The 16,621-nt window shown below is 32.5% G+C and overlaps 1 protein-coding gene across 1 annotated transcript in view; it reads right to left on the bottom strand.

Annotated features, from left to right (window-relative positions):
• SI (sucrase-isomaltase) overlaps positions 1 to 16,621 on the bottom strand; it is a 100,733-nt gene that overhangs the window by 34,284 nt on the left and 49,828 nt on the right. The window contains exons 23-30 of the mRNA XM_049867374.1: positions 15,868 to 16,038; positions 13,614 to 13,769; positions 8,075 to 8,281; positions 5,266 to 5,420; positions 3,365 to 3,533; positions 1,673 to 1,769; positions 1,469 to 1,581; positions 1,201 to 1,326 (exon numbers count right to left, since the gene is read on the bottom strand). Of these exons, the coding sequence (XP_049723331.1) occupies positions 1,201 to 1,326; positions 1,469 to 1,581; positions 1,673 to 1,769; positions 3,365 to 3,533; positions 5,266 to 5,420; positions 8,075 to 8,281; positions 13,614 to 13,769; positions 15,868 to 16,038 (1,194 nt within the window). The remainder of the gene's footprint in view (positions 1 to 1,200; positions 1,327 to 1,468; positions 1,582 to 1,672; positions 1,770 to 3,364; positions 3,534 to 5,265; positions 5,421 to 8,074; positions 8,282 to 13,613; positions 13,770 to 15,867; positions 16,039 to 16,621) is intronic.

The raw sequence follows: 16,621 nt of genomic DNA, 5'->3' as shown, positions 1-16,621 counted from the left end.
ACCCTATATGTCGGAGTAAAACTGCCCCACAGAGTTTTCTTGGCTGTAATCCTTATGGAAGCCGATCTCCGGGTCTTTTTCCAATGGTGCCTCTGGGTGGGTTCAGACTTTTCACTTAGCAGTTGAGTGCTTAACCATTGTGCCGTCAGGGCTCCTTAGGGCTGATATTGTGGACCATAATAATAAGAAACTTTCCTTTTATCATAAATTTCTATTTGCACATTTTTACATCATCAAACCACACAATTAATTCTTCCCATAGTAATAAATTCACAAAGAATATTATATTATATTACTAGTAAAGTTGTGTTATAGTGAGATCCTTCTGATTTATTTTAGAATGACTTCCTATATATATCAAGCATTCTAGGCTTCCATATTTAAGTATTACAGGAGTTCCTGGTATTCCTTAATCTTGCTAAAAACTAAAACTAATATACAGGGACTGATTTTTTTGTAGATGCTTATGAGTATTTAGTCTCCTGAGCATTGAGAGGAAAAGATACTGCATAATTTCTTTCATTCTGCATTCTAGCGTTGCAACTTATCATTATTGTTGTTGGTGTTTGGTGCAGTCAATTTGATTTTGACTCAGAGATCCCATGTGACAGAGTAGAAGTGCTCCACAGGGTTTTCTAGGCTGTAATATTTACTGGAGCAGATTGCCAGGTCTCCAAGCCTCTCCCCTAGCTGCTGGGTGGGATCAAACCACAACATTTCTGTTAGCAGCCAAATGTTTAACATTGTGCCACCAGAAATCCTTACAACTATTATCTATTCCAGGGCAAAATCATCCAGTTTCACTTCCAACTCCTTCTCTGTAATTTGACACATCAACTGATGAAATTGATTCCTGTGGACTGTTAACACTAATCTAAAAAGAACAGGCATGCAGAATGTGTAATTCTTTATGCAAACAAAGTTTATGAGAGAAAGCAAGTGTACAGTGACTTGTTTAGCATTACTCTGCTCATGGAACTGAGCAGAAAGAAGAAAAAGGAAGAATATTATTCCTTCACCAATCTGATAAAACCATTTTATAATGACTTCCCAACCAATTCATGAGTGGTATTAAAAACAGACAAGCACTGATTATTACCAATTACTTAAAATAATTTTGAAGTACGTAAGTGTTTAATTATTATATTCTGCTTTTATAGATGGTATACTTAACATAGTCTTAAAAACAGATATACATACATAAGGGATCTGGGCAGCTATCATGTCATTATATACTTGCTCAACCTCTGAAGTATTTCTGTACCCATAACGACACAGTTGGAATCCCAAAGCCCAGTAAGCTGGCATGACTGGTCGGCCAATTACCTTAAAAAAAAAAGAAAAAGAATTTTGTTATTTATGAGCTAAGAGAATTATTATATTATACTATACTGTACTATACTATACTGTACTGTACTATATTATATTATATATTAAACTTCTTTTTTAAAGAAATGTGCAATCATACTTCGTGGTATTGCTTTGTTGCAACTTCTGGAGTTGGGCCCAAAAACATGTAAAAGTCCAAGATTCCTCCAAGTATGCGGTAAGTTAGAGCAGGAGTTGGCTGAAATGTAACATCTGGGAATCCAAAATATGATTACATTTTATGTATGAGATATTCATTTATTTAAAAAACTGCATAAAATATGAGCAACTCAGCAAGTTTTACCCATTGCATTGCTGTTGAGTAGGAGAACTCCATGAGCATTGCCCTCTTCTTCCAGCGCCATGTAATAGGGATGAAATCCATAGGAATTAAGTTTATACTGAAATAAACAAAGTTTGAAACATAATATATATTTAAATAATAATATGTGCATGTAGTCATTTTTAAATTCACTACAATATTGAATCTCAGATTTTCAATGTTCTTCTTTGCTCTAACTATTTGTAAATTGAAATAATTTCCCTTAGCAAATCATTTTTCTACTGTTTGAATTTTGAATGCCACATTCACTGATGAAAAATGCTGTTGGTATTAGATTACCGTTTTCTTTTTCACATGGCCCATGTCTTAATTCCTTTATAAATTCAAACTTCTTTTTCAAAAATAAAATATCCTAGAAATGATTAAGGTAGTAGAAGTACTCACACTACACATAAAATCACATCATAAGTTTATATATTTTATTTTGTAAAGCTCTTAATTTCATCATCAGCTACATCATCGTTTTTCAAAGTAGAAAACTTATGCTCCAAGCCCTGAAATGAATGGCCTACTGAAGATCATTAAACTGATGATGATGACACCAAAACAAACTGACATCTTTTAGCCCACATCTGAGTTCCAGTTATTGATTAGCATGTAAAAGAAATTTTATGTATTGAAAATTAAGGTTATTTTAACTTAATAATAACAATATTAATTTTAAGTAAATTTTGATAAAATATATTCTTTCACCTTGGTGTAAATGAAAAAGAGCCTTCAGTAATCTAAATTTGAACTACCCATTGCCATGGAGTTGATTCCAACCCATATCGACCTGGTAGGACAAAGTAGAACTGCCCCATACGGTGTCCAAGGAGTGCCTGGTGGATTTGAACTGCCAACCTTTTGGTTAGCAGCTGTAGCACTTAACCACTATGCCACCAGGGTTTCCAAATTTGAACTAGTATGATAAGAAAAAAAATTTGTTTGAGCACCTAACAAAAAAAATGGTTGTAATAGTACACACTTTGATAATCTTCTATCGAGTATATCCTTTACGTACACATCACATGTACAAAATGGAAATAAGCTAGTTTTTTTTTTTAAAGGTACTTTTACAAGATATGTTTGAAATAATTATGGTTAATATTGTTTGTTATACAGTACTTTAAATATTCATGAAACATGTTCTATTATCAAGACAAAACCTTGGGCAACGTGTCATGCACATATAAAAACATTTTCTAAAGATGTAAGTAGCAGTGTGGCTGCATAAAAATGCAGGACCACAGCTGAGGGTGAGAAAGGACAAAGTTAGCATCAAATCATTACCTAAGAAGGTGAGAAAATTTCAAGAAGAACCCTAGACATTTATTTTCTGAATGCTCAGACTAAAGATGGGTTTGACAGGGAATATTGAATTAGCATGTTCTTTGTATGCTGTTGAGAAAGTTAAGGAGCTGGGTCACATCCTTGGTTTTCACTGTAGTCAAGCAAGATGCTATTCACCCACTTCTCTACTTGTATCTGTAGTTTATGTTGACTTTACTTTCTCCCCCTAGAGAATCACTGTAGAAGCTCTGGGGATCTCTACGTTTTCTAAAGCCCCTTTGTCGTACTTCATTCCTGAAGTACAGATCTACAAAGAAGTGATTTTGATCCTAATCATGGTATTATCAGTTTCTTCATTGGTAGGTAAATGTTACTACTTACACCAGGGGGCTGGTCTCTGGTAAACATCCCCCAAGTATGCCAGTTCAGATCACGCTTAAATGCTGTGTGTTCCACCTCCCCAAATCCATATATATATTCTGATGGCAGACGAGTAGATATTTGAATGAACTGGTTATTAAAAGCAAATCCGGGCAGACGAGAATCCCAACTAGGAACAAAACAATTCTATTCTTGTAAAAATATATACAAAATTGTACAACAAGTAATAACGGTAATTATTTGGTGATCTAAAATTCAATATTTTATATATAAAAGTCTATATGTATATCTATCTAATCTGTCTCTATCTCTATCATCTCTATCTCTATCCACATCTATATCTATCTATACACACATACTTTATTGTATGCAGGTGCCAAATGGAAATAATTACACCAATACTCTTTTTTGTTTGTTAGTTTTTCGGCGAAGTTAATGAATATGTAAAGTAGCTTTATATAGTCACCATTACTAACATGGAAAAATCATAATACATATAATGTCATTGTACAAACAACTTTAGACCTGTATTGTTTTTTAACAAAAATTGTATACATTTATATATGACTCAGTAACATATGACCTAGAAATGGAAAGTTCTCAAGTTTTACAATCCTTGGAACTAACAACTGTAAAGGCTCTCTATATGGAAAATATTAAATAAGTCAATATTAAAATATAAAACTTATGGCATAATAAATATTTTAATACTTAACTATTCCCAATCATTACCCTAATTATTGTAATAGATGGTTTTCTTCTTTTATTTTATATTTATGAAAATCAGTGTTTATGAGGAAATCTAGAAAAATTGTTATGAAGAATTTATTGATTTTCTAGTCATTTACAAGAACATAAGGGAAGAGGAAAAGAAAGCAATTATAGCAGGGAGAGGAAGCATAAGTATTCAGAGTTTAAGACATTAAAATTTGTATATTAAAAAAAGTTTTTAAAGTATTTATTAAAGGATAATGCTTCCCAAATAAATAATGCTTTTGCACCAGGAGTTTTAGCAAAATGACTTAGCTTTTCATCCTTTTTGAAGAAAAATATTATTATAACAATAAAATTATTTTAAAAAAGATGTAATTTTCTTCATTATTTCATCCATCTTGACAATATCATCTTCTAAAGGATGGCATCACAAATTTAAGTTATATAAAAGTATTTATTAATATAGTATGATTTTTAGAGCTTTTGACTAAAGTCATGAAATTTTTTACACTAATATCTAGAAATATGTCTTATTTCCTTTTATTAATAAGTTGTAGAGATAGTATTAACTTTTTTTAAAATAATTTTTATTGTGTTTTAAGTGAAAGTTTAAAAATCAAGTCAGTCTGTCACACAAAAACTTACATACACCTTGCTACATACTCCCAATTACTCCCCCCTAATGAGACAGCCCGCTCTCTCCCTCCACTCTCTCTTTTTGTGTCCATTTCACCAGCTTCTAACCCCCTGAGATAGTATTAACTTTATCAGACTCCAGTTACAAAAAACTCCAATTCACAATAATTATAATAAAATATTTACACAACTCACTTCCTAATCACTTATTTTTGCCCACACTCATCATGCTTTTCAAGTGGAGTATTGGTTTCGGTTCTCAACTTGGTTAGAACAAGTCTGATATTTAATAACAAAATCGACCACATCCAAAGTGTAAATGAAATTTTAAATAAATCCTTTATGATAATCCCATGGGTGTGCTGTTTAGCTGTTTAGCTTAGTAATATTAAAATAGGCCAAGGTATTTAATACAGCTAAGACTATTTTTTTTAAGACTATTTTTAGTGTGATGCTATTCTAGAATTAATGAAGGTTGTGAACTATTCACATTACCTTCCCTGTCCTAAAATAAAATTATAGCCTTCATATCAAAAAATTCAATCACTTACATAACTCTACCAGTGCTTCTTCGACGAATCTGGATGCCAAAAGGATTTTCCTTGATTTCAACATCATAAAGTCTGTTTTCATAAGTACTTGTTGGAGTAGTTGGAATGTTTAATGGTACTGGAACTTCATATCTCTTATTTTGAGGATCATAAATCTATTGCAGAGAAATAATGAAACTAGACATGGTTTGCTCTCATTGTTGACATATTATTTAAGTAACTATCAATAATTGAAATAATGGTTCAAACAAGAATACTTAAAATTGTTGCTCACATAATTTCTAATTCTAAATCTATGGCTGATATAAAAAACCTGTTGCCATGGAGTTGATTCTGACTCATAGCAACCCTATGGGACAGAGCAGAATTGCCCCACAGGGTTTCCAAGGAGGGGCTAATGGATTCAAACTGCAGACCTTTTGGTTAGCAGGCATAGCTCTTACCCACTGCAGCACCAGGGCTCCATGCCAATATAACTATATAAAGTTCCACACACACATACATAATGGGATCAAGTTGAGTATTGTGTTCTTGTAGGATTTTTTTTTTTTTGATGATTTGTATTTCTTTTTCTATACAATAAAAAATCTTGAAAAACAAAACTTTTAGAGCTGAAAATTCTATTACAGGAATATACCCAAATTATTTATCCTATCATGGTTAGAAACAAAAGCTGTCCCAATATGCTTTTGTAATAGGTATAATCCTGCAGTGAGTGTTATTTCTCACTAATGTATATTCATGTCTTTGGTTATTTTCTCAGTACTTTTTTAGAAATATGATTACTCTGTCATAGGGTATGAACATTTTTAAGGTTCTTGATTCCTCCTGGCAAACTGCTTTGCATATTTTTGTACTAATGTATATTCTCACAAAAACCTGTACTCTAATGCTGATTTATGCACATGTTAAAATTATCTATTTTTAATTGCAATTTAATTTCCTTGTTAGTGAGGTTTCACCTATTTTTACATGAATATTTGACATTTATACTCCTTTGAATTTTTTCCTTTGTTCCTTTGATTTTTTAAAATGAGTGTAAATATTATAACATTTTTGTTTTTAATTTCAATTTCTTCAATTAAATGTCTGCTTATGAGACTTTAGTATTTTTCTTGATTTTATGAGTGAAAATGTTTTGTCAGATATTTACCCATTTTTGTTTGTTTTCTAATTGTTTACAGTATTTTTTTAATTGGAAATATGCTTAAATTTTATTAGGAAAATATATTGTTCTTTATTTATGAGATTTACACGTTTGTATTTGTGGTTTGAAAGCTTTTACTAGCCAAACAAAAAATAAATATGTAGCTAATTGTTTTTCTAGCTTTTTATTTGATTTATTTTTCAGATGCAACTCATTCTAAATTTTATTTTAGTATATGATTTAAGGCAAGCTATTTTTCCTACAAGGGTAATAATCAATTTATTATTAATTTGTGAAATTTGCTTTGTTTTGCATGAAGGTTATATACGTGGTAAGTGTGTATATCCTGTAGGCTTTTATGACACCCTGTTATGATAAACTGTCAGACAATTCTACCTCCAGAAGTGTTTTAATTATGCAAATGCTCTCAATCCTTTTGTAAAGTTTAACCATTGGCATATATTTGTCCTTCTAGTTATACACAAAGCTTTTGTTATAAAGTCTCAAAATAAATTCTGAGATTTGCAGCGAAAGTACTTTAAAGGCATAAACTGAGTAAAATAAATGAATTCAAAATAAAATTTAGTCATTCAATATTTTCTTTAGGACTTATTTCATATTATCTATGAACATTTTTAACAGTTTTTTTTTTTAACGTATAGTCTGCTTAGTCCTATGATTATTTTTTAATGTTTTTATTGCTTTCTTGTTTTTTCATTTGCTTTTGCTAATGGGATTGACCAGCTTTTCAGCTTCTAATTGGTGAATGATCATATACAGAAAAAATTGTTTGGAGAGGTTTTATTTTTGTGCAGTCATTTTGCTTGTCTTTCTTATTATTATTTCTAATAAAAGTCTTAATGGATTCCCTTGGAGTTTTTAAGTAAAATATTTATTAACTGCAAATGTTGAAAAAGTTATTTCTTTTGCATGTATCATTGCATTGACCAGAAAAAATATTTAAAAACTGTGGAACTACACCCACTTCTCACTTATCAACATAGTTAGGTTCAAAAGACAGGTTGTTGTGCAAAAATTGACATATAGGAAAATGGAGGATGACCACATCAGGTCACAACAGGGAAGAAAACATTATTACATAACTCCCAGATTACATCATTGCACACCTGCCAAGCCATGGCCTAGCCAAGCTGACATACAGTCTTAACCATCACAGCCAGTGTTACTCTCACCTTGCACCTCAGCATTCGTTACTGCCAGACGTACATCATTAATGTGCAAAATCGTCCAATAGTAGATTTGTTACTATTGTCATGAATGTGAAATGCCAGATAACAAGATAACCAATAAGTGAGGAGTAAGTGTAGTAAACATTCTGTTTTGTTCATTTTAATCTTATCACATAGTTCAGTTTTCAGTGACTTGTTAATTATCTTTATAGCAAGAATTTAAATATTTCTAAATTCTTATATATTTACTTATAAAATTAGTAACCTTGAGAAGCTACATTTGTCAAGCACCTAATTATGAGCTATGTTAAAAAACAAAAACAAAAAACAGTTTTTATAGAATCAGAATATCATCAAGCCAATCACTAAGCCTTAACATCTGTATTGTAATTCCAAGCACTCAATATATTAAAAAAAAAATTCTTGTTTCAAAGGATGAGTCATATATTGGCACAGTTTATATTAATCATACCTTAAACTGCAGCATCTCATTTTTGTGATATTTCACTTCCACACGAAGAGTTGAGATAGGCACTGAAGGTAGATTTATTCGAGCATTATTAGCATTTAACTCGAGGTCAGCTGTTACACCCATTGATGAATACTGGATTGAGTTCACTAAATAAGGGCTGTCTTGTCTAGGAAAGTAACACTCAGGTGATCTGGATGTAAAAGAAGTCTAAAAAAAAAATTCATGTTCATTGCCAGATATTCAAGTATTGTAATATTTGCTGTATACAAACAAGGTAGACCTATTTTTAGGCTGCAACAATGGGCTCAAACATAGCAATGATTATGAGGATGGCAGAGGACTGGGTAACATTTTGTTCTGTTATACATATGGTTACTATAGTTAGAGCCAACTCAGTGTAACTAACAGCATCAATAACAACATTGAGTGATTTCCAAATTTTATTGTTTTATAGTAAAATGGAATTACACTGACAATACAATATACTTATTATGCTATCTGAAACAACTTGCACTAAAATGTTTATAGAATGTTTGTATTTTGTCTACAGACCAGTAAAGCAGATGAATCAAATGCATAGCTTTTCGTCTCAGGAAATAAAACTGAATTATGTTGCCTTGGCAAAAATTAAGTATATTACTAATAATATTTGATTCTATGTTTGTTTTTACTCTTCAGATTGACTGTTTTTGGGTGTAAAAATAGATCTACAACAACCCTCAGAAGGGCACGTGCTTACAGTTCTTTTCTTTCACTTGTACTTGAAACTCTGTCTTTCATGAGTCGTCCTTATAACGGTCAATTAAGCCCTGACACGGATTTGAAACAAGAACGGTGGTCATGGATCAGAGCTGATTGGTTTAAAAAGGGTGGAAGCTAGGACCGAAGATAAATAATGATTATCTGTGGCACTGAGGACTATTTGCCTTACTATAATCCATCACTCTCATCTTCTTTATTCAGTAAATTATTATGTCGTTGGGAGCAACAATGTGTTCATCTAAAACATTTCCGAAAATCTTTTGTAGAAGTTGTGTATGACCCCCACAAGCAACTTAACAGAAACGGGTATTTAAAAAAAAAAAAAAAAACCTGCTGCCAGAATGGATTCTGACTCATAGCGACCCTATAAGACAGAGTTGAACTGCCTCATAGAGTTTCCAAGGAGGCCCTAGTGGATTTGAACTGCCAAAATTTTGGTTAGCAGCTGTAGCACTTCACCACTAAGTCAATAAAGGGGTATAAGCTGATTAAGTTAAGATGTCTTTTGTCCTTCCACCATCCTGTGTTCTACATGTCTAGAATGCCGATATAATGGCAGAAGCCATGATACAATTTAGAGGATGAAAATCAAATGGAGGATCCAAAGACATTAACGGACATTGAAATACCACTATATTACAACTAGGATTTTTCTTTGTTTTTATGACAGAACTATAAATCCTGTTTTGTTTAAGCTACTCAGATATTAGGTCTTTGATACTTTCATCTTAAAGCAATCTTTAATTGAAGTGCATAGTACAGCATTTATTCCAAATAAAGTGCATGAAATGCATGCCAATAGAATCAAAAATACGGTTGACTTTGGAAAATTGTAAAGCTTGTCTATGACTCCCCCATAGATATTGTTCACTATAGGATCATTTCCCCTTTCTCATTAGCATTATTCTCAGTTATTTTTCTTATTTATAGTTCCCATCAGCAGTGCTATGTTTTGTAGTTAGGATGCAAATAATCTGGTTAATTTAGAGGAACATTATGAAGATTTATAGGCTAAAGTTTGTTCACCCAAGTAATATATAATCAATTAAATTTATAATGTATCTTTGAGTAGTTTATTATTATTATTCTCAAATCTGCCCTTCTCCAAATACATCTATAGATTTTTAGCAGTACAAAGGCTACAACTTTAGATACCAGTTCTGAAGCTTGAGACTCACTGTCTCAGATGTCATTTGACTCTTTAGAGTTCAAGACTGGAGATAAGATTGTTTTCTTAAATTATTAGTGATTTGGAGAACATCAATAATTATTTGTTATATTCAAATTCAGGAAAACATACACTTTTTTCTTTAATGTTTGATTTCCCATGAAAGTGGGCAAATTAAAAGTCCATACATAGAGTGGCCAAAACCAGAGTACCTACACAATCCAGCCCTTACCCCTTAATACCTTAAATTCCCTCCTTACAAGCTTACTTTTTTTGTTAATCATTATAATCATTACCTTTCGTATAACCTCAATTCTCATGCCCCTTGCTTGCATTTGCACATTCAGTTGGTAAAAATACAGTTCTGGGTGGGGGGGAGGAATTCTCTATTATCTAAATGCCCGCAGTTGTGTGATTTAATGTGGCTTGGAAGATAAATACAACCATGCTGAGTGCTCTCCCTTTATGTAATAGTGAAAGTCAAAAGGGGGCCTAATCTTACTGTATTTCCTAGTTAATTCACTATCACATGGCCCTAGAGAACATTTTCATTTTTTCTCACACCTCTGACAAGTCCCTCCTAATCCTAATTGTCACCTAATGGTATTCCTTGTTATTTCAATATGAAAAAGACAGCAACCAGAACTTATTACCACATCTACCCACCTTCCTGCCTATTTACCTCCTCTCAAAAAGTATGTACTGTCTGTGCTTCTATTTAAGGTGATCCATTTCATTTGTGCTCCCAATCCTATGGCTTCTTGGCTACAAGAAAATCTCTCCCACGATCCTCTGTTCTTTCCCTTGTGTCACTAAATATTTCACTAGTTATAAATTATTCTTAATAGCACAAAAAGATTTTGCTATTTATCCCAATTAAAAAAAAGAGAGAAAAGAAACTTTCACCTCACTAACTTCTTCAATTACTGCCCTATTTCTTTGCTTTCTTTACAGCAAAACAAAAGAATTCACTATGCTCCCTGTCTCCACTTGGTCGCTTGATTCACACTTGAACTCACTGTAACCAGGCTTTTACCTTCAGTACTTCATAAATATTTCTCTTCTCAAAGTTCCAAAAACTTCCATGTTGCCAAATCTAAATGTCAGTTTTCATCTTGCTGACTTAGAATCATAATTTGCACAGTTATTTCCACCTTCTTGAAATGCTTTTGTCATTTGATTTCCAGGACCCAAAATTCCTTTTTGTTTTCAACCAAATTCTTTGCCATTCTTTCTAAATCTCTTTTCTTGTTCCTCCTCATTTCCCTGACAATAAAAGTTAGCATTATCCAATGTTTAGCCTTTGAATCTCTGTCCTTTTCTATCCCAGCTCATTTCCTTGATGTTCTTATCCCATCACATGCCTTTGAAAACTATATGGATAAAAAAAAGGATGTTGCCTCTAAATTGTGAATCTTATCTGGGATATAAAATTCTGAATTTCTTTAACTTAAATACAACTCAGAACTGGGCAACTGCTCTTGGATTTCTACTGGACTTCTCAGCCTTAATTTGTCCAAAACATAGCTCTTCCCCTCTAAGCCTGCTTCTCTCACAGTCTTCCCCTCTTCCTTCTATTCGTTCAAACCAAAAATCTCAAAGTCATTCTTTATTCTTGCCTTTCTCTTATATTCTACAAGCAGTGAAAGAACTTATTGGCTTTATTTTAAAAATATGGATGAAAGGCAACTACTTCTTAGTAGTTTACTATCACCACTCTGGTCCAATTTATGTGATATTTTGCATTGGTTATTGCAACAACCTCTTACCAGGCTTCCCTGCCTTGGTCCTCTAACAGTCTGTTATCAACAGACCAGCCATTAAAATGGAAGCCCGGTGATGGCTGCTCAAAACTGTTTATTAACAACCTATCTCAGAGTACTATACCTATTTCCATGTCTCTATGACATCTTTTCATGTTGTTTTTCCCCTCATTCTGTTTAAGACACACTGGCCTCCTTGGTGCTTATGGACAATGCTAGGTATATTCTTTCTTCAGGCTCATTTCTGGTTGATCTTTTTTTTTTTTTTCCTGGAATATCGTTCCCTTTCTTACTTTCTTTCAGATCTTTTAATAAAGGTCGCCTTCTTAAAGAAAGCTTCCTTATCCAATCTTTAAAATTACACAATTGGCATTCCCCCCTTCCATTTCCTGCTTTATTTTTCTCCATAGTACTTACGTAACATAACACACAATTTTTCTATTATTTGTTTGTTTTCCCATACAAGAATATAAGCTCCATCAGGGCAGGTGAATTTATTTTGTTTACCTAGAACAGTAGCTAGAACACAGTAGGGTTCAATAAATATTTGTTAAATGAAGTAATGAATATAAGAGTGTGTTCTAAGGAAACACAAGTACATATATAAGCACTCTAAATGATCAAATTTAATGGTCTTCTTATGCTTGAAATAACTTGACCTAAGAATCTGTAACATTATTTTCATGTTTTCACCTTTAGAAAATATTTGTGCTTCAGTAAAATTAATTGTTAACACTTATCCTTTAGATTGGAAACCCTGGTGGTGTAGTGGTTAAGTGCTACAGCTGCTAACCAACAGGTCAGCAGTTCGAATCTGTCAGGCGCTCCTTGGAAACTCTATGGGGCAGTTCTACCCTGTCCTATAAGGTCACTATGAGTCGGAATCGACTCGACAGCGCTGGGTCTTGGGTTGGGATCCTTTAGATTAGTTTTGGTAGTGGAAGTAAGTGAGCATGCTCTGAATACAATGGGGATTTGACTGGAGATCTACATATTTAGGGGAAGATACCAGAGAAACGGAAAAATAATTCACTATTTCACTTTCATGGATGTTAAAATTTTCTCAACTCCTTATTCCTTCTCTCCAACTCTTCCTTAATCTTTCCTAATGGCAAATATTATGCTGCTTTATCAAGCAATGGGAAGGAATGGCAGCAATTTTTCAATATCTCATAGAAATGCAGATATTTCTGGGAAGTTAATGGCAATTGTGTCTTGACTCTTCTCAACAGAATAACACGTGCATCTCATGTCTTGGTTATACGAAATAGATTTTTTTTACGACAAAACCCAATGATGATGCAAAAGGCCTAGGATTTGAAAAACAAGCACAGCAATGGGAGACTTCCCATATCCCTTTCCTGTGTACACTGGTTAAAACATCTGCCATCCAGAGCCATCATTGTTCTGCTTAAATAATGGCCAGAATAGGTGGAAAAATTATCACCACTTAGAGGAAAAGACCTAGCTTGTCACTCAACTTCAGAAGTTTTAGTACCTTGAGATAATGCTTTTGAAAGACTGTTCCCTTACTGACATAATATCTTACCCAACTGAGCTAGTCAGGCATAGCCAACATTTAATAAGTGCAACAAATAGGGTACTCGTTTATTAAAGTAAAGGCACACTGTCCAAAGTGTGCATGGAAAGCAACTTACACACCCTTTTAGCATGACATTTGTTAAGCTATATCTTTAGAGTAATAATTAAAATAAAAAAATAAACTATCAGAGGGGCTAATTGCAAATTGCAAAAAAAAGACTAATTTATTTGTAAAGTTTACATTGAAATGCTTATGTGAAAGTCATATCTGAGTCACATTTAAAATATTTAAAATTCTTATTACCGCTTCCCATAAGCAGCCACGTTGTACGCATTTATCTTCAGTTGGACCGTCTGCATCCGGATAGCAAGTAAACTTTTCGTTTTCTGAGAAAAACTGATTCCATTGAACTTCAAAGCTTTTTCCAAGATTAAGCTTGAGATTGTAAATTAGGAGAATCTTTGAAAACAAAAATATCATTAGACTATCTCTGACCATTGGACAATTTTTTAAATACTTAACATTTTATAAAATGCAGCAACCATAGTGTTTCTCAAATCAAATCGCTAAAAGTTTGATACAGTACTTGAATAACTACATTCAAGCAGAACATAAAAAAAATGGATATAATTGGAATGGAATAAAGAAAGAAAAAAAAAATTTGTTGCTGAAATGCTAAAAGCTCATATCAGGAAAGCTTTGAGAGGTCTAGTAAAATACTGATGAAAAGCATTATCTTTGCATCCAGACATTAGGTCAGTTCTTAGTTCTGGCATTCAATGTTCATGTGTCTTTGGGTACATTGCCTACCCTGTATTCTTCTCAATCCCCTTCCCTTTAAGCAGAGATAATGACTTCTACTGAAAGAGGACAATATGCAAAATGAATGAGATGTGAAGTTTAAAATACGAACACAACGCTTTAGACATATGATGCATTAAATATATATTTATTTAAGGCATAAATGAGAAAGAAAAATTGACCAGTTTGGTTAAGATAGAGGCTCCTGAAGTTGGAGAAGAGGAATATCTATTTATTTCCTACCTTCCCTAATTTTATTCACTGCTTACAATGTTTGAGGTACAAGCTGGAGGAGAAATAATATGACATGCACAAAAGGAAAAAAAAAGAGAAGAGTTATGGATATAGATTCTAACACAAAGTTATATTATATACTGCTTATATAGCTTGGGGATAACATAACATAGGCAGGATTTAATCCAAAGCAGACTTTCCTCTGGATAGCTTACTTCTGAATATCCTCCAACTTTACTTCTAAGAAATTTATATACAGATCAGCCAAAGCACAGGAGAATGAGAAAGGTGTATCTACTACTGTTTGTGTATATATCAATATAGGTGTAAAAATAAACAGAGACACAAACTGAACTTACACACATAACTATAAAAAAAAACTGCATTGTGCCCTCTTGATAATCTTTGTGTATGCATAAAGTTCTCAAAGCCTATTTTATATTTATATTGATTTCTTTTTAGAGTGCTAGGGGTTTATAAATTATAGTACATTTACTAAATAAAAAATAGTTAACCACTGCATATTTTTCTGAAATTTGCTAAGCAAAAAACAGAGATCTTAACAGTAGGACAGAGTTAGGAAAAATATTATAAGGCAATACTCCGTACCTCAAATAATTTAGAATTTATTTATGCTAATATTACTAACAATTTGGTTTTATATGAATGGTAGAAAAGTAAATGTCAATAAAAGCAGCTTTCCTTATTTGAATTATTATTATCTAACATTGGAAATATATTAATTTATTACCAAAAACAATACCATGATTTAAAGATTACATTTTACAGATGAGGAAGTAGAGATTCTGAGTGGTCAATTTAATGCATTTAAATGTTTAGACTGCAAGACTGGGATTGCAGCCCAATTCTGAGATTCCTTTTCCTTCTCTACGAAACAAAAAAAAAACAAACAAACCCATTGCTGTCGAGTCGATTCTGACCTGTTAAATAAATGGGATGAGGAAGGCATTCTACTGAAAATGAAGCATGTAAACAAAAATATAAAGTCAGAAAAATGCAAGATATTCTGAGGACACTGAGCATTGATATAAAGGGGGCAGGGAGAATGGCAGAAGAAATGGATTAAATCAATGTTTTAAAGTCTTAATGAGAAGATAAAACATTTGTAATCTATATTATATGCAATAAATCAAAAAAAAAAAAAAAACCCATTGCCGTCAAGCCTATTCCAACTCAAAGCGACCCTACAATAGATGGGTCACAATAGTTCAGAATAGGGAATGGTATGAAAAAAATATTAGGAGGATAACTAAAAGTGATTTCCAAGATAAGGCAAAATACAGAATGAGCAGTGGCAAGGGTTGATATCTAATAATTATAAATAAAATTATAAACAGGAATAGCTTAAAATGGAATACTGGCAGCAAAATGGATAAAAAGAAAGAATAGGAATACATGTCATGAAGAAAGAAAATATCACAAGACCAAGTACCTGAATGGTTACATAATGTTAAATGTGAGAGTATATGTCAGTTATTACATTTTAAAACATTTAATTTACCTGATTGGAAGCATCATAAGTAAAATTTGCATGAGAATTCAGTGCTTGATTATTCTCTGCCACTCTAACTGCTGTAACAGAGTCTGTCAACCCAAGGATTTTTATAGTCTCAAATGCTAAAGAGGTTCCTTCCTGGTATGATGAATGTGTGCATGTAATTTTTAAAGCGTTCTGGAAAAAAAAAAATTATGTGTTAAGTAGGAAGTCTTTGGACACAAACCTGAAATAACAATAGAGGTGTGAAAGAGGAAGAAAACCAATCACCTACCCTCCATTATCACAGTTCTCTCTGTCTAAGTAGCAGAGATAAACATACCAAAAAAACCCTCTTGGTAATTATTTTCAATCTTTTTTTTGTATACTTGCCAAAAAATTTATTTTTAGAGATAACGTAAATTATTCATGATGCAACTCATATATACCCCTTCTTATTTCAGCCCTGATATTGATGAAGAATAACTTCATTCTGACAAAAAAGAATACATGAAGAAATCCAACATTGTTATTAATTATTCAAATATTTAGCCTCGTGTATAGTTTTTTCATCTCCGCTCCAAATCCACACCAATTAGTGCAGTGACTGATACATGAAGACATTTTAAAATATGCTGAAATTATTTTTCTAAGGCATGTAACTTAAAACAAGACATAGTACTTTAAGAAGTGTACATGCTTCTATGCATCAGTGTCATAATCACAAACTCATCTCTTATATCTGAATATAAAATTTTATGGTAATAATTTATTTACAATT

The sequence above is a fragment of the Elephas maximus genome, chromosome 23 (genome assembly GCF_024166365.1).
Source record: "Elephas maximus indicus isolate mEleMax1 chromosome 23, mEleMax1 primary haplotype, whole genome shotgun sequence".
Lineage (NCBI taxonomy): Eukaryota > Metazoa > Chordata > Mammalia > Proboscidea > Elephantidae > Elephas > Elephas maximus.
The sequence above is the reverse complement of the archived record's forward strand: the minus strand, read 5'-3'. Positions and strand labels throughout refer to the sequence as shown.